The sequence below is a fragment of the Olea europaea genome, unplaced genomic scaffold, assembly GCF_002742605.1.
Source record: "Olea europaea var. sylvestris unplaced genomic scaffold, O_europaea_v1 scaffold3084, whole genome shotgun sequence".
Classification (NCBI taxonomy): Eukaryota; Viridiplantae; Streptophyta; class Magnoliopsida; order Lamiales; family Oleaceae; genus Olea; species Olea europaea.
In genome coordinates this window covers 30,743-52,991 of record NW_019249570.1, presented here as the reverse complement: position 1 = coordinate 52,991, position 22,249 = coordinate 30,743, and the positions used below count along the sequence as shown (strand labels likewise).

The following is a 22,249-nucleotide window of genomic DNA, read 5'->3' as shown; positions in this document are numbered from 1 at the left end:
AAGTTCTTCGCAGAGCTGAAGTATTACTTTTGGAAAGATCCCATTCTCTACAGAAGAGGCGCAAATCAGATAGTCAGAAGATGCATTCCTGAAGATGAAGTACCGAAGATTCTAGAGCATTGTCACTCTTCTGCATATGCTGGGCATTTTGGAGCATCAAAGACTACTACGAAGATCCTACAGTCGGGTTTCTATTGGCCTACTTTATTCAGAGACACATTCGAGTATGTGAAGAGATGCGATAGATGCCAACGAAACGGAAATATCTCAAGAAGAAATGAGATGCCACTAAACTACATCTTGGAGGTCGAAATATTTGATGTATGGGGAATAGACTTCATGGGACCTTTTCCCCCATCGTACTCAAATCAATACATCTTGGTAGCCGTTGACTATGTCTCTAAGTGGGAGGAAGTTGTTGCATTGCCTACCAAGTATGTAAAAGTGGTAATAGAGTTTTTGAAGAAGTACATATTTACAAGATATGGTACACCGAGGGCAATAATAAGTGATGGAGGCAAACACTTCATAAATCATCAATTAGAGCAGTTGTTGAACAATTATGGGGTGAAACATAAAGTAGCAACTCCATATCATCCACAACCCAATGGGCAAGTTGAAGTTTCGAACAGGCAGTTAAAGAGAATACTGGAAGTTACAGTGAACTCATCCCGAAAAGATTGGTCTAAGAAGTTGGACGATGCATTGTGGGCTTATAGAATAGCGTTTAAGACACCAATAGGAATGTCTCCATACCGCCTGGTTTTTGGGAAAGCATGTCATCTACCGTTGGAGTTGGAGTACCGAGCATATTGGGCTATGAAACAGTTGAATATGGATCTTAAGGCTACTGGTGAAAAATGACTGCTGCAACTTAATGAATTGGATGAGCTGAGAATGGAAGCTTACGAGAACTCAAAGTTGATCAAGGAGCGCACCAAGAGATGACATGATTTACACATTCAAAAGCAAGAGTTTGAAGTTGGCCAGAAAGTGTTATTGTACAATTCTAGACTCAAACTCTTCCCAGGAAAGCTAAGAACAAGGTGGTCGGGTCCCTATACCATAACTAAGGTAATGCAATACGGGGCTATTGAAGTGAGTCACGAGAACAAAGGCACATTCATCGTTAATGGGCAAAGACTAAAACATTATTGGGGCTGTAACTTCCCTAAGCAGAAGTCCACTGTGCAACTCAACAATCCAACATGAAGAAGATACAGGAAAGTCGAGCTATCGACTATAAACTAGCGCTAGGTGGGAGGCAACCCACTGTATCCTTCAATTTATTTTATTGCATTAGTTTAGGAATTTGTTTAAATTTCGTATGTTTTACTAGGTCATCGATCATTCACGCATGATAGTCTAGGTACTACACGCTTATAATTGCATGAGTCAGGGCTAAATAAATTGTTTTGGGTGTTTGAGTGTGAAATAATGCATTTCGTGGTTCAAAGTCGTTCGTTTTATTTTATTTTTCGAGATGCTTTTCAAAAACTTTTCTAAAGAATTGATTTTGGAGCCAAATTTTCGATAAGCATATTTCCTTTCAAGTCGAAAAAAATAATAATAATAATTATTTTTTGTTTTGTCCATGCGGCCGCATGGACAAGATGCATGGACCCCTATCGAAACACAAAAAGGGGGGCATCAATTACACCATGCGGTCGCATGGTGTACAATAACCCGTCACTTGCAAAACCCACCCCATTTTCCCCCCATTCCACTTGCACATGAACACTCTCATCTTTTCCCCCCAATCCACCTTCACACGAGCACAATCAATCACCCACACATCCACTCTTCATCCAAGCGCATTATTCTCTTCATTGGCATTAATATCAAGAACATTGAAGCAAAATTCTCCACCTTCATCTCACACAAAGCTCTCAAGGTAAGAAATTTAACTTTCTATGCAATGATTGAAGTACTTCTTTGATTTTATGAATTTTTTGAATTGGTTGAGTGTTGAAATGAGATTGAGTTGTGATTTGTGGATTAGCTCTAAGTGTAGATCAATAACAAATTGTAAGGAATTCCCAATGCACACAACGTGTTTGATTAAATGTCAATGAGACATATGATTTGAAATTTTGGACTTTTCATTTGTGTGATGATTTACGTTGTTATTGTGAGGCGTAATAGACGAAAAATCTCATGGAATTTCATTAGAACACATTCGCCTCACATATTTGTGCACATAAACACATAATTGCTAAGTAATGTCAACTCACGTCACTAATTTCGTCCATGTATTTTCCTAACCAAACGACCTCCGATTGTAGTGAAATTTGGATATATGCTAGAACACAATGAGTACTTTCATATGTCTAGACCTTTTCTGGGGAAATTTCAATATTTTTCGGTGATGCTCGGGGCTGAAGATGGTCACTTAGTCATGGGTCAAATTTTCAAAAAGTGCATGTTAGAGCCATAGTTTTGAGTTTTTCTCATTAATGCAATATTGATGTTACATTTCCATATGTTGAATATTGCACACATTTTTAAGAAAGTTTGGGTGATTCTTGCATGTCAATGATATTCTTTATCGTTTTCTTATTTCAAGAACTTGATACACTTTGTTCCTTACTTTTGTAGGATAACGCCGAAGAGAACATCAAAGGGAAAAGAAAAAGTTGGTTCCTCCTCCAGTACAACCCACACCAGAGAGCTAATAGGAGGTGTACGAAGATTTCGAGATGCAGAAACATTAGCTCGATACGAGAACATAATACGCCGTTGGGGCATGATACCAGAGAGACAGGTCCGATTAGAGGACTTCCGTGGTTTTGAGTTGATAAATCTGATACAAATTTGTGGATGGGATAAGATTGTAGAAAAGCCACACCCAGTTTATGAAAGTATAGTATGCAAATTTTATGCAAACTTCAATAGTGAAATTGAGACTCTGGATTCTGAACACTTACACCAGACGTGGGTACGAGGTAAGTGGATAATGTTCTCCCTAGCCGTCATTCATGACTTCTACAATCTTAATTTGGACAATGTGGTCCTGATTCTCACTCAATTCAATTGGAATGAAGTGGCGAAGGTTTTCTTGGGAAGAGAAAATGTTTGGCCCCTACCCACTGCAGAATGGCATCAAACTGAGCTTACTCCCTCCATAGCAATCCTCTGGGTCTTCATGTGCCATAATATCGAACCCACATCGCATCTGACAACTTTCATGGATCAAACTGCTGGGTTCATATATCATTTAGTCCGGGGATGCAAAGTTGATTTAGCTACTCTTGTCTATGACCAGATACAAAATTTGGGGACCTGGGGAGATAGGCGGTCTTCGATGATCTTCCCTAGTCTGATTAGCGGGATATGTCTCGCCGCCAGTGTTACGGTTGAGGCAGGGGAGATGCCTGAGAAATTAAGCCCACTGATAAAGCTCATAATATTTGAAGCTCAGGAACGAGCTAGGGTGAGGAAGAGAGAACAAGACCGACTTGAGCAACAAAGATATAATGTACAGGAAGAAGGACAAGTAGCTAAAGATATACACCTGCCACAAGCCCCGCCACAACCAACTGAAATAGAGCTACTTCGACATATATTTGCCACCGCCACTGGAACTAGCAGGGATATACAAAATCTCCAACAGAGGTTCGAGACGATGACCACCACTGTTGAAAAAGTATAGAGAGACCTCTACTCCTCCCGAGACTATACAAAAGGCGCTATGAATGAAGCCACAGCTGCAAGAAGGGAAGTAGAGACTATGAATGGTAGGTTCAACATGTATGCTGGGAGAAGGATGGCATACAGTAGTGTGTGAATGAAACTTGGGATCGTTTGAGAAGTATGGAAAGTGGGCTTCAAGCCATTCAGGCCGAGCAAGCACAGCAGTCTGAGTTGCTCCTATCTCGCCTCCCATCTCCTCCTGAAGATGATGCTGCGGGTCCCAGCTTCACACCACAGCCACCGAATTGATCGGCGGAGTTTTGTTAATCTCTTATTGCCAAGTTGTGTCCATGTTTTCAATTTTGCCATTTTTAACTTTACATACATTGAGGATAATGTATCGTATAAGTTTGGGGGATGGTAACATAATTTCAAACAAATATTCGGCATGTAATTATTTTGCATATTCACAATTCATCGTTAATTTTGACAAGTTTTTGCATGATGCATGCTTGATGAGTGAGTCTTGATGAACTTTTGCATGCTTGTGTAGGTTTGGTAGCCTTGCCGGCTATGATGTGATTATTGGACATGTATAAACTAGAAACTATGGATTTAGTACAGGATTTAATTTGCTAATACTTGTTGATTGCATTGCTTAACATTCTTTTGCACACCACTCATGCTTCACGTGTTAAGTTATTGATTGGAATGCTAGAATAAATTAAGAGAAACTTAGAATAACCCTCTATAACATTAACCCGTAATACCACTTTGAGATAGTTTGGAAATGGTTGAGCCATTATAGGGAAACATGAAGATAAGTGGGGGCTCCGTGCATGAAATTATACTGTGTGGATTGTTTAGACCCGGAAGGTGAGAAATAGGTGAAAGCTTTAAGTTGAGGATGTTTTTGGAAGTCAAATGTCTAGAAAAACAAAGAAGGAGCATAAAATAAAAATTGGAAAATCATCACTTCTCTCAAAAGCCTTTATGACTCGAGCAAGTAAATCTGTAAGGGTTTAAAACCTGATGACCTAATACCAATTGGGAGTCATCGGCCTAAAGCTCGTTACAAGGGTCATATAGAAAGCAAGAAAAGGGAGAAATTGATAAAAAGTCATCTTATCGAGCCTTTATAACTTGAGTGAATAAGACTACAAGGGTTTAAAACCTGGTGCCCTAAAGCCAACTGGTTTGGGAGTCATCGCCTAAAGCTCGTTACATGGGTTATATAGGAAGCAAATGAGAAGATGACACACACAAAAAAGCCCTTATTGGACATTTGGTTGATAGAACTATAACCTTGATGCGAGGCAAGTAGCTTAGTTTAATCCTAAAGGTTGAAGCAATCAAAATAAGGAGAGTCTCTACTTTTTGATATGTGAACTTGTAATGGTAAAATCTATCCAAATTAAGAGAGGGTAAGGATTAAAATTGTTTAAACTCCTAACCTTAGAATACACCCCGGAGTAATTGAGTGAAAAGAATACATTTGGGGGTTGTGTATCTCTCGAGTGATGTAAGGATAAATTTGACCACTATGGGTCGGGAATAAACTAATCATAAGCTTGATATGTTGGCATGAGTTCACACACACACGTTGAGTATTGCATTTGATGAGTACACGTTGATTCAATTCTCGCACTTTTGATATTGTTTATATTATTATTACTAAGTTCCAATCTTGAGACACGGCAAGCTATTAAGCCATGTTTGTTTAGCATTAAGTCACTACATTGTTTGAGGACAAACAATAGTTTAAGTTTGGGGGATTTGATAAGTGTGTTTTTACACACTTATTTAGCTTACAAACATGACTTAAACATGGACAAAATAGTTGAATTGTGACTTAATCTCGTTAAATTCATGCAATGTAAGTGTTTCTATGAAAAAGATGAAATTCAGAAGAAAAGAGCTGAAAAATGACCAAAATGGAACAAAGCGATAGTTTGGGGACCAGAGGTGCAAATATTTGAAAGTTGAGCTAAAGTGCAAAACGAGAATGAAAATATGCCAAGTATGAGATTGAGGATGATACTGACGATCAGAGGAAGAAAGAAGTAATATTGGACTGAATTGAAGAAAAGTGGAAGATGAAGGACTAAATTGCAATTAATCAAAAAAAGAGCCGAGCAAGTGATCAAGGAATTGATTGACCCAAACGTCAATTAGGAGTCAATATTTGATGAAAGAACAAAGGAAAGAAAAAAAAGAGATCAAGAAAAGAGAAAACGAAGTTCAGGGACCAAAACAGCAAGGTAGAAAGTTACAACCATGCGGCCACACAGAACTATGGCATGCGGCCGCACGAAGGTTGCAAGGATTTCATATAGCCATTTCACTTGAACCATGTGGCTGCATGGCTATAACAACCAAAAAAAATTCTGAACTTGCGTTTTTAATTGAAACTCTTTCGGGGCTCCGTGAGAACATGATATAAAAGCCAAAATTTATCAGAAATAGGATAGAACGTTCAGGGAGAAGAAAATTACAACTTTTGGAGGCAAGAAACATGATCTTGAGGCCAATTCCACAAGAATTCAAGCGGATTTTCAAGGCTTCATTCAAGATTTCAAGAAATTTTCATACGAGTGCTATTCTTTCAATTTATTAATTTCATTTGTTATTCGGTAATTATGAATATTCTAGGCTAGATTTTCAATTCACTAGGTGATCTATAAACCATTGTTTGTTATTTTAATTCCATATTTCATGAATTTAATATATAGATTCGTTTGGACAATTTGATTGTTTATATGCATTGATTTTCTTCCGCAATTAGTGGCCAATGATTGTGTAGTGTTGATGACTTATTTCTTGCATTCGAGAGAAGTGGAATAGGTCCGATAAGGTGTAAATCAACATAGGGTCCGATAAGGGATAGAGATATACCCCTATGCTTTATGCAATTCTCTAATTGTTCACAAAACCACATGCATTCTTGTATATTTGTATCATCCATAGAGATATAGGCTGGTGGTGTGCAAGAATAGGTCTAATATATATCGAGAGAATATGTTGGATAGGTTTAGGAACATTGAATTGGCAAATTTCCATCGGGTCATTGATTTTATGAAATTAGGGTTTTTATAGCTTCAATTAGGGATTCGTGATCCTAGTGATTTTATTTTGATTCATTTCCATAAATTAGCTTTTGAATTTGCATAATTTCATTTACTTGAGTGTTTGAATCGTTTAATTAGAAAAATTTCGAGATTAGGGTTTCTAATTGAGAAATTAGGTTTTTTAATTGAAATTAGGGCTTTTTGCATTTGGACCATATTTTTACTCAATTAGATTCTGTGGGACGATATTCGGACTTTTAAAAATCCACTTTATTACTTGTTACGATTCGTACACTCGCGGTAGTTTTAAATCGAGAGAATTATTTTGTGAACAGAAGACATTGGCAAACTTATAACCAGAATCTGTTATTTTTAGATGTCTAAATAAACAACATGAAGGATTTATATTTGACAAAAATTTGGTTCCTATAATACTTTAAGGAAACAGTTGCAATTATGAACCTGTAAAAGTTCAGTGTCAGGAGGTCGTTCTTGGAACTGTACGCTTGTTGCATGCTGAAGTTTCGAGAGATTATCAAGGATCTTTTCTCTAATTTTATTCAAGGATTCACAAGAATTCTTATTTTCCATGTTACATGTTGGAGCATGAAGAGTGTAGTCTGGACCGAAATACTCAATATATTCATTAGGTGGTAGCTCATTGTCAATCTCAACTTACGTGGATAATGGGCCTCCACCTTGTAGAAATGATTGAAGTGCTTCTTTCACACTCCACCTGTACAGGGTCTCTTTCACAAATAAAAGATTCTACACATTTGATCACATCTCCACTCATGATCTAAATGTCACACTCTACATCCCCATGCATATCACCAATGCACCTTCAGGCATCTATACTCCACCTTACCGAAAGACATATAACCCACTGCTAATGTATCTTAACCGACTATGCATGCAAGCAATTACACCAAATAATCATATTATCCCAAATTCATGCAAATCACATATCAAACGTATTGAAATGCAGCATACTATCATGCAACAAATTAGGCAAACACACACATGCAGAAAGGATCACACATAGATGGACATGCAATAACTAGGTTTACTCTCTCATAAACCTCACTAGGATCACCACTATACCCTAAAGTCACATTCGCCTCAAATCTCATATTATCTTTCTTTTTATTATTCTCCTGGACAATCTCTTTCACCATATCCAAATTTTACCACAGTTAAAACATATTTTATTTCTCGCACTTACTTTATACCTACATTTGCCGTCAATACCAAATAATGACCACAAGCAAAGTATAATTCACATAGAATGATCAAATAAACTTTCTTAAGGTCACATGCAATTCTCAAGTATAAAAAATTTGCAACAAATTCACAAAAAATTAAAGCAAATAAATAACATGTAATTCCTTGGTCTAGTAATAGGCAATGGTTACCTCTTCACGGTAACCCCAAACCTAACGTCACCTCACATGATGATTTCTAATGTGGAAAAATAAATAATTAACCTACACAATAATTTTAACTGCAATAATAAAAGGTAAAGAACACGATACCGAGTGGATCACGTATGAAGGTCCGTAAATATCGAGAGATGCGAATTTTTCACCACTTTAGGATCGTCATTGTTCATCCTAAAGTCACCGATAATCGTAGCAACACAAAAACAGCACCCGGCACCTAAACGTCCAAGGGAAAAATCATCCAACTTTCATGCATTACTCAAAACTGAAATTCGATAACACTGCAGGGTCCGCCTCATCTACGCCAACATTCTATCTGAAGACACCATTGTCGAAATCTACTCGACGTGCCTCCACATGCCCTAGCCAGATCTCCATGCACCACTCTTCTGGCTTCTCTCCACCTACACAGTCCAATGGTGGTGTCCGTTTCTCCAAACTCTTTTTGATTTCGCCAGAAAACGCAAAAACAGATCTGAATTTTTCACAAATTTTGTCCAGAATTCTACCCAATTTCATATTTGATTGTGGCCAGTTTCCATCCCATCTTGATCCCCAAAAATCACAGATTTATCAAAAACACAAGCTCTGATATCATTTGTCGCAGAAATCTCTCGATAAATCTTGATTCCGGGCTCAGAAAACAATCAAACGAACACTGATTTACCTCGGCTCAACCCAAGACTTTCACCTTCACATTGGACAGCTCTGGTTTTCTCAATTCCCACAAAGGAGAATGGATGATGGTGATGACGGGAAGAAACAAAAGCAACAATGGTGAAAACTCTCTCAATTTTCCCCAAACCCGGCTCAAATTTTACCAAACCCGACTTCTCCTCACCTCTTGGCCATCTCTCTCTCTTGGCCTTCTCTCCCTGAACTCACACACAGCCACACACCATAAGAAAAAACAACTGGGAGCATAATACATATAAAAGGGTTGGTTTAGGTCAACAACATGGGCCAAAGACATTTCTTCTCCCCATTTGGGCCAAGACCAAGTAGCCCAACAAACTAAAGAATGGATCACCAATTACTCCAAACCCACACTAATATCCCAAAGCCAAACACTAACTAAAACTTGGGCCATTCAAATGTGCAGTTCGTCTTCGAGCGAGCCAAGTCCATGGTGTCTATAAATAATCTGTCAACTATTTTAAATCATCACCCGGATTATTGGGTATCAAAAACCCAACACAAAATAATAAGAATAACCTACTTGTTGACTAGGAATAATTATACAACTCATATCTTTATAAACGAGGTCATAATCATCCATCTTTAAGGTCGGTATATGTGTGTGATGTTTTACTATAAATTTTGTAGGTTAAGGTTAATATTTGTGATACTTGGGGTGTATGTAAGACTATAAGAGAGGAAAGAAAAAATTATGAATGTTCTATTTTGTGATTGCTTATTTTATTTTGCTATGTAACAATTTAAGTCTGAAAACATGTTTAAAAGTGTGGCAGAAAAAAATATTCATGGTGGCAATATAATCATCCTTATTCTTAATATTACATCGTCGACCTAATAGAAAAAGGAATAGTTAACAACCACAAGAAATAAGAGTCTCACTGATGGAAAAAATTGGTTGCTAAAAGACCAATATTAGACAGTAAATCCATTCACTGACTAGAAATTTTGATCGGCAGCTGGTAGCTAAAAGTAAGCCAGCAAAAGTTTTCACCAACTAGAGTACATGTTAGTCGAAAAATGTAGAGTTTTTTACTTACCAAAATTATGTTAGTCAGTAAATATACAACTTTTTTGTGACGATATTTTGGGTCAGAAAAAGTCGTATACTGGTCGGAAGTACTACTTCTCATGAAATCACAAGTTGTGGTAGTAGACATTGGCCAACCATTGCAATTGGTCAGGAAAAGTCACCATTTACTGACCAAGAAAAATTCAGTCGGGAATTAGAATTTATGCAATAATATTTCTCCACCGCAATTTTAGTTCGTAAATCTCCTTTTTTTCCCCTAAAATTTATTTTTTTTGTTTTTTAAATATAAACCTGTGCAATGACCAAAATTCCAAAACTGATTGAAAGCCCAACTCAAAACTATATTAAGCATAGGATTTGACATGCTCTTACATAATGCACAGGCGAATTAAAAATCAACAAATATCCAAAATCACAAAACAATGGTCACAATCAAAAGCCTCTAGCAAAGAAAATACAAAGCTAAATAATAAGGCAGGTGTGCCTATGCGTATATATGTATGTTATTAGTTTTACCTAATAAAACAATAATCTGATTATTTTTAAGTTTCTATCTAAGTTGATGATCATATTAGTTTAACAGCCGCCGCTTCAAATGCTACTCCACATGGGCTCTTGATCACCAGAGGAAATTGCCTCTGATTCCTCGACAGTGCTCTTCCGTATTAAAAAGTTGTGGGGTGTGGTTGGTTCTCTTTTATTCTTATCATTCCAAGCCAGACCTGCCACGTCAATGTGCATCCACTGAACCTTCTCATCACAAAATACAGAAAAATTAATTGCTTGTCAAATAATACATCATCGAGGGATTTGAGTTTACCATGAATCAATTGATTCTCTGTCTTTATGCGATATACAAGAGGGATTATGCATTGGTGATAGGTCAACGACATCTCTATGAAATAAGAGCATGACATTTTCATGGATTAAATATAAAAAGATTTTTCATCGGGAGCTCAAAACTTATTAAATTTTGAGGAAATATTTCCTTTTGTATCTAAAGATGATGAGTTTGATTTATGATCATGGTTTATGTCTAGGGTTTGGAAAGTGTTCTGGAGTTGAATGATAAATTTTGGGTTATGTTTTAATTTTTGAAGATAGTTATATTGGTATTAGCATTTAGGAATTTTAATGTTATCACATGGTGAGAAACATGATTACTTACCGATCACAAAAATTGAAGGTATATATTTTTATTTGAAGAGAACATTTGAAGCTTTGCAGAGATTGTAAATTTTAAAATGGAAGTAGTTACCTCACATATCTTTCATTTGGGGTTCGAAGTACTCAAAATGGATACAAAATGGTATTTGGATCATTGTTGATAGAACGATGAAAGTTATAAGATTTTTTCCAAGTGATATATATAGTTAGTTCATGAGTAATATACTGTATACATGGTTACTTTCTTGAAAATGCAGAGACATGAGTAAAATCTTCCTAATGCTATATAGAAAATTTGCCTAATGCTATGCAGAGACATAGTGTAAGGTTTACCGTACATAGAAAATTTTCCTAATGCTATCTCCTATCATGTGTAAAACAGTTTATAGTTAATTTGAATGACATAATTTGATAGAATGATAGGTTACGGCAGGTGGCGGTTTGGTTCCAAAACCGCCGTGCACGGTGGAAGACTAAACAATTAGAGATAGATTATGGCCTTCTCAAAGCCAATTATGATGCCCTTAAACTCAACTGTGAAACTCTTCAATGTGATAATGAAGCTCTACTTAGAGAAGTACTAAAAAACTCATCTTAATTTTTGTTTGATCATCAAGACCAAGATAAAATCTTCGAATTTTTCTACATATTTTTTCAGATTCTGACCTAAAATAGTATTTAACTAATTTTTTGCCTCTAAAATAGTAAGAGAAATAGTATTTAACTAATTGTTTGAAACATTGTTGATTTTGATGGTTTATAGTATAAATCTTTTCTATAATATATTTGGCTGTTGTTTTAATGTTAGTCTTTAAGTTAGTAATGGGTCGCATAATACACTATTGAATTTTGTATTTACATTACTTTTACTGGAGACCTAATTTACAGACTTTGCCTCAAGCCCTGAAAATCACAGGACCGACCCTGTGAAGATGCCTCTCATTTCCATAACAAATGGTACAGTGGATCGTATTTAAGGGTAATGTTGCAGTATCATAAATTCAGAAAGTTGGATTTAAGTATTTTGTTTCGCAAATCCTATCTTTGAATTTGCATCAAGCAAAAAATCTTTAAAGTAACTACCCTAAAAAATAGATGGAAACGTTATATTAATATACTCTCCATTGAGGGAAATTCAATCATGAAATTTCGATGATCCCCACATTCCATGTTTGAAAGCTTGAGGCGCCCATTTGGATGTGAAAACTACCTTCCCTTCTTGAATGAAGCTATTTCGACGTGAACTACAAATTTAAATTATCAATTCTAAGGGGCTAGCAACTCGAAGAGTTCGTCTTCATCGTTTGTTCCACAAATGGAGTAGTTCAAAACCAGCAGCATTTTTGAACAAAATGAAAGTCTCAATAATTCAAAAAGGTTTTTAGATCATTAACTTATTTAGTTCTATCTTAATATCCTTGAAGCAACTAACTGCCCAAGTTTCAGCCCACAAATTCGATGCAAATATTATTGTTTGAAAATTTAATTGGTGTCTTCCATCTTTGGAAGGTAATTCGTTAGTGGAATGTACAATCACTACATTCCATATTTACTTGAAACCTTTCGCATTAGTGTTTACACGAGTCTGGGAATCTACATTCAAAATAACCGGAATATGTAAGCCTTCCTCAAGCTTATCTACTATTGCTACGGAGAAACTAACTGAATGATAGATTTCTCACTAGTCGAACAATTGAAATATCGACATCATATTAATGTGGAATCAAATATTTGGTTGCGTATCTAATCATTCTCAGGTCCTTTCTTCATGGATATCATCTTTGGATGGATAAGTTGTAAATTGGATCGTTATAGTTCTCTTCTAGTAGGTAGGGGATATTATCAATTCCTCGAAATTTTATCACAAGTCTATGCTTATCGACCTTCTTCATCTTCACTCTGGTTAATTTCTGGGACAATGACAAGTCAGTTGCCTATATCTTGTTATGAATGGACAAGGATTGGAGAAATATAATCACTCCTTATTTCTCTCGAAACATGGTGGGGAAGCAAAACATTGGAAACATTGTGTAAAATCTTTGACATAGCCCCTCCTAATGCCGTGTTCCAAGTGTTTAAGAAATTTCTATATTGATACAAATTCATTCTAGCGAGCTTTAAATTGTTTCAAAAATGTCTACTTGATTTTCCAAGTTGCAACCATAAGGGTTATGTCCCAACTCCAATCGAATTTGGACATAAATACTTTTAATATAAAATTGACTTATGTATTATTTAATCAAATTAATATTCTAATAAATTAAATAATAGATTTCGTAGAACAAGGCTTTGTTAATCGCAAAGAGTTGTAATTGAGAGATACAAATTACAAATCTTAAATTATCCATGTCCATTAGTAATAACAAGGCATGAATATCATTATTACAAATAGACCTTCACGTGTGACATTTTTTACTTGTGAAGTAAATAACTGATCTTACAGGCGTGGTGATACTCAAATGAATACATGAATTTTTTGCTAGAACAAAACACTAGAGACCCATTGGAGGGATTCTAAATGGATTACTATCTAAGTATCAATGACTAATCTCTAATGTTCGATAGTGAAATTGGTCCTTCAACATGAGATCATCATAGTGCCATAGATGGGAACAGTCATATTTTGGTGGTATTGGATGTTGCTTTTCCAATAGTCGCTAGTACAACATCATTAGGGTTTGTCAAGAATCATATGAATGTTGTAAATGATTAACAGTGGATTCGTCACTATTAAATAGTAAGAGATTAAAATCTATATTTTATTCAGTTAAGTAGATAATGAATTCCCTGGTCAATGTGTCTCATAAATTGAAAAGAGTTTTTGACTTATATTGATTTAAGAGTTGGATGAAAGATATGATTGATTATTGAGATTGTTACACTTCCATATCTTGTGATTGATTGGATCATATGGACAAAGGGGTTATAGTTTCAAGGTAAATGAACAAATTTGATTTTATCATACCACGTGACATTTTTCACCACATGTGTTACCCTTACACATTGTTACTTGTCCATTTGAGATTATGGATATGAAATGACGAAAAACTAAAATGGGATATTTTAATTTTATCAATTCTAATTAGGTCAAAATAATAATTCACATCATTAGACATCTCTAAAGGGTCACATACAAAATGAGACCTAGAAGAATGATTTTGTATTAATTAATTGACGAGCATTGGACAATTAGTTGAGTTGCTTGTTAATAGATCCGAGTTAATTAATTAGATTAATTAAATATTGGACTGTGTTAAGTTTAAGGAATGAATAAAGCCCACTTAAACTTCTATCAATGAACTGATGGGGTTTAAAGACACAATAACACAATTATTGTCATGCTAGCACAAGAAAAGAGAAACCATAATTATCTCACTATTGTTTCTTGTGTGAATTTTCATTAGAGGTAGGGCAATTGTACATTTATGAATTTCAAGTCGTCATTGTTAGTTTTCAAGATAACCAAATGAGTTTGCATAATTCAATAACTGTATAATTCCTACAAAAGTTTCTATCTAATACAAAGAGAATCTTTGGTGGGAATTGAAATATTATTTAAATTTCACTTTGCATGATAACTAAATTTTCGATAGTGATATCAGAGCCTCTATACAGCCTAAGCCTCACTTCACATGCTATACTATACACGACGATGGCTCCATATACGGTATACAAACATACCATATATGACTTTTATACGCTTTGAGCTACTTTGGAGTTTTGAGAGAGGATTAGAATGTTTTGTGTTTGTTAGAGATTGTGTTTGAATCTTTGGAAATAATAAATAGTTGATTGCTAATTTTTCATGATTTAGCTATTGAGAAAATTAATTTTCATCTTCAAAATCTGTTTGAAAGGAAAATAATTTTTGGATCAAAAAATGGGTCGGAACAGCAGTTGGCCAATGGTGATTTGGCGGCAATGGTTGTCACTGACTTGGGTGGTAGAGCTCTCAGTCACACGCTGCCCTCGTATAAGGTGGCGAAGAAACAACAACAGTTAGATGTGGCGCTTGTCATCAATACTGCTGGACGAGGTGGTGCACCACACTGTATGACACTGACGACACAGCGTTGTTACTTTGTTAATCGCCGACTACTGGACCAAGCGGTGCGACACCTCTGTGTGATAGCGATGGCACATTGTCGTTACTTTTTTAGACTAGTGCTAGTTGTTACTGCTACAACAAAGAGAGGGAAAATTTCTTTCGGGTATAGGGTAAGTTGATTGGGAGATAAGGGCTTTTGTTGAAATTTACAAAACTACAAGCCCTTATTTGCAATTTAATTTTTAGGGTCAATTTGCAATTTTAAAGAAAGGGATTGTCACGCAATTTGTGAAATTGAAAGGCTTGTTCATAATTTTAAACTGGTATACTTCTACCCTCAGCTGACTTGCATATAAGCTAAAACGTTCTTTGTATGGTCTTAAGTAGGTCTCTCGAGCGTGGTTTGAGTAGTTCTATCGCACTCTTTTGGAGTTCTCCTTTATTCACAGCCAGTATGACGCATCTTTATTTCTTCAAAGGGTACTGTTGACACTGTTCTCGTGCTAGTCTCCTAGTTTAGAAGTTTATATTGCACCACATGGTATTTTCTTGAATCAACATAAATATATTTAGGACTTGATTCAGTTGGGTGATTTATTTGAAGCCTCCTCTATTGATAATTCATTGGAACTTAATGTCAAATATCGAAAAGACGAAGACGATCTACTTTTTGATCCCACTCTTTATCGAAAGTTGGTGGGTAGTTTCATCTATCTCACTATTACACATTGAAATATTTCTTTAACAGTCCATACTGTCAGCAAATTTATGGATGCCCCCGTCATCTTCGTTTGGTAGCTATCCAACACATTATTCACTATCTTATTGGGACTCCTTTTCGTGGTTTGCTCTTTCATAGGGAAATGTGTCTTGATCTTATCACTTATAGTGTTACTGACTAGGCTAGTTGTCCTGATTCTCATCGATCTACTATTGGATGGTGTATTTTTCTGGTGATGCTTTCATTTGTTGGAAATGTAAGAAATAAGACTGTGTTTTCAAGTCTTTCACTGAGGCTGAATAACGTGCTATGTCAGCTGCATGTTCTGAGATTGTGTGATTGCATGGTCTTCTAGCAGAAATTGATTTTTTCCAATTATAGCTTTCACCTCTTCATGGTGACAACATTAGTTCTATTCATGTTGTAGCTAATTCTTTGTATGCCAACGTTTCCATGATCATTGCTCTTTCCCATGTTTCCTCCATACAACAGGTCACAGATATTTTACCAAATCCTTGACCCGTCTCCGTCCTAATTTTCTCGTAACAAATAGATGTTTGTGGACTCACCAACACCAATTTGAGAGGGGTACTAAAGGTTTATTTAGTTTCATGAATAAGTCTTGACAAATCACAGAAATTAGGAGATTAGTTTAGGGATTTTATTCCAATTGTACATATTTATTTCCTTCCTTATATACCGTTGTAAATACTATAAATGCATGCAATAGATACATGAAGATTATTCAGCAAAATTGGCACATATATCAAAATTACCTCAACAATGTCTAATCTTGTGCTTTTGATGTAGCGAAACTTATATGAAAGATGAATAAATCTTACAAAGATGAAAAACTCAAGAAAGTTTTTATTTCTTTCAATCAATGCCGCCTCAAAAGGGTTTATAATGCTTTATATAGCGAAAACCCTAAGGAAATTCAAAAAAAAATAAATAATAATAATAATAAAAAGATTTTTTCCAAAAATGAAAAAAGAAATCGAGATAATGACTAAAATTGAAAGTCCTAATCATCTGAATCATCCTCCAACAAATAGAATTCAATTATGAATTTATTTGATTAAGATATAACAAAAACAGAAATTATCAAAAAAGGCAAAAAAAAAAATAATATTATATATATATAAACAAAAGCCTAAACAAAGGAATTTACTCGAAATCGAGAAGTTGCCCTTTTTTGCTTGCACCGATCTCACTTTGCCATAAAGTCTAATTCCTTTTGCATCATATTAGCTTTCCTCCAAAATCTATAGTGGGAAGTTCAAACAATTGATTTTATTAGCCAATGCATCAAAACATATATAACTACTTAAATTTCAGAAATGTATATTCATGCACAGACAATTTACAATTCATAAATAGTTCCATAAATTAAGACAAATTTGATAACTTGAATTCTAGATCGTATAGGAATTTGATAAATCACATTACCACTTTTGTAAAACCTGAATAACTTTCTACCCCAAACCTAGCTTAGGAGGGTCTACATTGTGTTGGGCCCTGCTCGACCTATGATCTTACAAAATTTTCTTTACACTCGAAAATAAAAAATAGCCATGAATAAAATTCAAAATTATTAAATTGAATGATGGTGCAGGACAATTTCATTTTAGTAGATAATAAAGTTTAGTGCATAAATTCAAGACCTTTGTTAATTACATCCTAACCATGTTCAACTTTTATCAATAAAATTTGTACATCTACTTAATTCATATAGATTTATTAATTTTTAATAGTAAATGGTATTTAAGTAATTCAAAACCCAACCTTCATCTTTGACACTTTTCTCTTTGTTAACATCAAACCTCGACCCAATATTGTGTATTATACTGCTTTAAGTTACAAAACAAAGAGAGAAAATTTAACTACCAACGTACACGTGGTGTCCCTTGTTAGATTCAGAATTACATTTTAAAGTAGACTAAAACTTAGAAAATTATTATCATTAAATACAAAAAGAAAAAAGGCTTTAGAATAGGAGGAGAAAACCCTCGATTGGAACCATTATAAAAGGGAAAGCCTAGAGTTCGACACAAAGGACTCAATTAGCTTACCGTTTTGAAGGCATCTGACGTTTTACTTCAAAGTCTCTCTCATAATCTGCATAACTCTTGACAGAGGCATATAAATTATTGTACGTTTGCTAAGAGAAAATAAAAGAACGAAGCCATGAAGTGCCTTCCATGATCGAGCCCACCCTTTCAACCAATATAAATTTTTCAAGAAAAATAAAATCTTAATTGTTTGAAATTTTATATTGTAGTTAAGAAAGATAAGAACACTAAATTGAAATTTGGGACTCGATTGAAACAAATTAAAGTTTATTGTAACACTTAAAATTTCATTAAAAATTAATTGACAGCAGTTGAAATTTTCCGATTTTGAACACATACGTCAGGCAAAGAAATCTATGTCTCTGCAATAGCTAATTTCAAAAATGAAGAATAACATAATTAGCAGCAAACCAAAAGTTTAGTAAAAAATGTTCTAACATAATTAAAAATTAATCGATGAATGCTATATATGTTTAAATTAACGACTCACGGAACTTACCAGAGTTTGTACTCTATGATGCGTTTCTGGCGTGCTGCATACATCTGCAAAAATGAATGTCAAGGAGAAAAAGAATTGATAAAGTTGATTAAACTAATGTTTCCCAAATCTAAATTCACCATTCCCAATTTAAAGTTGAATTCATTTTCTCATGGTATGCTTGAACCTAATATTTTGCTTTACGTGATACCATGTTGACCAAATTACCTAAAAGTTAAAATTATTTGAAGGGGACTAAACTTAGGGGCGATCTTCTGTAAGAAATTAGGCTATATATCACCTAATTATTATTATTATTATTCTTTGAGTGAAATCAAGCTATATCCATGCAATAAAGATTCTTTGAGTCAAAACAAGAAAAAAAATGAAGGGGTAAAAAATTTATATTTAATTGTATATGTCTAGCCCCTCTTTATTTAATATATTAAACTAGGTTAACGAAGTATCGTAGTAATCAAAATATTGTAGATTTAACATAGTATAGGAGTAGATGAAACAACGAAGTTCGACTTTTGCTATCACTCTTTTATGAAAAATTATCACCTATGAGAACTTTAATGAGCATCCATATTGGCATGCATGTGAGGCAGTGCATTGAAAGACAAAAGTTATATAAAAAAAGTGTCCTCACTATTGCGGCTAATGCACAATGAAATTTTTTTCTTTACAGATACTTTATGCCCAAAGGGTAAGTTTTACCTTACGATTGGAGATGCCATGGTAAGTTTTTCCATCTGAATATGAAAAGGCATGAACCTCAAGGTCATCGTTTCCCAACTCTTGTTGCTCCTCTAGCATTGAATGTGCCGCAATAACAACAGATAACCGACATTCATACAAGATGATTAACTGAAGACTTGGAATTTCTCCAATTTCAGAAGGGATGCAATTTAAAAAGGGGCAATGCCTAAGACATAGGATCTGAAGGCTTGGGAAATGTGCTGCCTCGGCTTCCCTGAATTCCAATAAATTCCTGTCAACAAGCAGGAATTTTAATCGAGAAAATTCCCCTTCTTTTGCTTTCCATGAAGTGCTTTCAAAGACAACGTGTTTTAGTTTGAGAATTTCAAGATTGTGAAGAGAACCAACAAGAGACATATTATGCCAAGAAATTCTACAACCACTCAAAGTTAACTTCTTCAGATTTGGTGGGAAAGCAAGGTTCTGAAGCAGAGGAATATGTCTCCAGAAATTGCACTTAAGACTTTCAAGTTGTTCAAGCAGAGGACTAAATTCTCAAGACAATATAATGACAACCCAGTTTCACGGTCACAATAGTAAGAAATTCCCAACGTCCTCAGGTTTGGAATTATTTGAAGGGCCTCCTGAGTGAATCCGAAATCTATTACACCAGAAAGTGTTTGTAGGTTCGCATTTTGTGGACCATGAGAACAGAGCAAGAAAGCTTCATCGAACAAGAGATGCCTTAACCGTGGCATCTTCAAGAGTTCCTCTGGTAACAATATTTTACCCTTAAAATTTCGAAAAACAATCAAGGTCTGAAGATTGCAAAGTTTAGCTATTGAGGCAGGAATCTTGAATATCCCTGTGTAGGACAAAGCAATATACCTTAAATTAACAAGTTTTACTATTTCAATTGGAAACTCAGAGAAATTTATATCGCCTGCTTCCAACACCTTGAGCAGCTGAAAACATAGAGAATTTGGCAATAGACTATCTGTGAAGTATAGAAGCGAACGGATAGTTGAGTCATATATGTCTGATATGTCATACTGCATTTTTCGATGAATACTTAGATGACACTGATTTTTCATGACTTCCAGAGAAATCTCAACTTTTTGATCGGTAATGTAAAGAAACTTTTCCTCCTGAGCTTTCCTCACGCACAGTTCTCTCATTATGTCATGGATGCTGCAGGTTATGATTTCACCAGTGTAAATCCGGTAATGAACCATAATTACATTTCTATCAATAAGTTCTTCCAAATACTTCTTTGCCACTTCCTCCAAATTATTATGTGCAATTAGCTTTATAAATCCCTCAGCAACCCATAACATGTTAAGCGTTGGGAATCTACTTATACATGCACAGCGGAATTTAAAATAATTTTCGATTCCCACCAAGAATCGCCTTTGTGTTTAGATAGAAATTGTGATAAGATTTTACCTTTTTCAGACCTGCAATCTTTCTGCTTTTCTTTTCGTTCCATCAACCTTGATTCGTCACCACAGCTGTCCAATTGTCCAGCCTCCAACGGTGATCCACACAGAGAATAAGATTGCAGCTTCTAGGGTTTTCTCTTGTGCCAGCAAGAATAATGAAAACCATTTGGACCTCAAACCCTAGCTATATATTTATATAAACCCAAATGGGCTCGGCCCCGGTCCGGTCCAATATTTAATTAATCCAATTAATTAAACCCGGTCCGTGAATTAATTAATCCAATTAATTAATTCGGGAATATAAATAACAAATCCAATTAATTAATTTATCCAATGATTGTTAAATTAACCAATTGGCAATTTGCAATCTTCCAATTCTCTTTCGTGTGAGACCCATTAGGTTCCCGACCACGATGCCTAACGATGTGAAATATTATTTTGATCTAATCAAAATTGATAAATTAAAACACCCTTTTAATTTATCGTCAATTCACACTCGCCGTCCCTGAGTGACATCTAGCAATGTGTCAGGGCAATACATGTGACGAAAAATGTCGCGTGGTATGACAAAACCAAATTCGTTCGTTTATCTTGAAACTATAATCCCTTCGTCAATATGATCCGATCAATTACGAGATATGGAATTGTGTCAATCTTTGTCATCGATCATATCTTTCACTCCACTATTAAGTCAATATAAATCGAAAACTCCTTTTCGACTTATGAGTACACCTTAGCCAAGGATTTCATTATTGACTTAATTGAATGAAACGCAGATCATAATCTCCTACTATCTAAGAGTGACGAATCCTTTATTGATCAATCACAACCTTCATACGATTCTTGACGCACCTGAACAATGTCGTATTAGCGGCCCTTTTCAGAGCAACATCCAACATCGCCAAAGTATGACTGTCCTCATATAAGGTACCATGACGACCTCAAGTCAAAGGACCAATTCCACTACCGAACGTTAGAGATTAACCACTGACACTCAGATAGTTATCCATGTGGAATCTCTCGCCGGGTCTCCAATGTTTTGTTCTATAACAAAACATCCACGTGTTCATTTAAGTGTCTCCACACTTTAGCTTGTGAGATCAGCTACTTACTTCACAAGTAAGAAATGCCACATGTGATGGTCTATCCGTAATAACGATTTTCGTATCTCATTATTACTTATGACCACGGATGATTTAAGATTCAATCAGATGTAATTTGTATCTCACAATCACAACTCCTTGTAATTAACAAATTACAAAGATTTGAATCTACGGACTCTATTATTTATTTAATCGTCTATTAATTAAATAATAAATCTGTCATTTAATTGCATTAATTATATATATAAAAGTATTTATGTTCAAAGTTGATTGGATTTAGGGCATAATACTTACAAACTCCCACTTGCACTAGATCCAATCACTTATGTATCAAATATCATAAGTCTACATGACGATCTTGTTTATACTACGACAACTCTTTGTCAGTGGATCTGCAATATTATTAAATGTGGAAATTTGTTCTTCTCTTTACGTCATTTCTATGTATTATCTCTCTGATGAAATTATACCGCCTTAATACATGTTTGGATCATTGATGAGATCTTAGTTCCTTTGCTTTCACAATGGCTCTATTGTTATCACAATACTATTGTATGTGATCAACAATATCAGGAACTACTCCAAGTTCATTTATGAACATCATGATCCATATTGCAACTCTTTGCTACTTCTGAAGTATCCAT

At 35.1% G+C, this 22,249-nt stretch overlaps 2 protein-coding genes across 3 annotated transcripts; both read right to left on the bottom strand.

The window, feature by feature from the left end:
* Nucleotides 1-10,315: 10,315 nt before the first annotated feature.
* On the bottom strand, nt 10,316-20,476 carry LOC111385082 (putative late blight resistance protein homolog R1B-16). 2 transcript variants are annotated; one of them, XM_023009450.1, is made up of 5 exons: nt 19,079-20,476; nt 18,380-18,423; nt 17,881-17,937; nt 16,980-17,073; nt 10,316-10,622 (listed from the first exon to the last, which is right to left on the bottom strand). In XM_023009450.1, exons 1-4 carry the CDS (start codon nt 19,475-19,477, stop codon nt 17,019-17,021), a joined length of 555 nt encoding a protein of 184 aa, XP_022865218.1. In that variant the 5' UTR covers nt 19,478-20,476; the 3' UTR covers nt 10,316-10,622; nt 16,980-17,018. The 2 variants fall into 2 exon arrangements, with proteins under 2 accessions (XP_022865218.1, XP_022865217.1); XM_023009449.1 differs by lacking the exon at nt 10,316-10,622 and having other exon boundaries at nt 16,833-17,073.
* Nucleotides 19,519-20,397, bottom strand: LOC111385084 (disease resistance protein RPP13-like). Its single transcript, XM_023009452.1, has one exon. It carries the CDS (start codon nt 20,395-20,397, stop codon nt 19,519-19,521), a length of 879 nt encoding a protein of 292 aa, XP_022865220.1.
* Nucleotides 20,477-22,249: the final 1,773 nt, after the last annotated feature.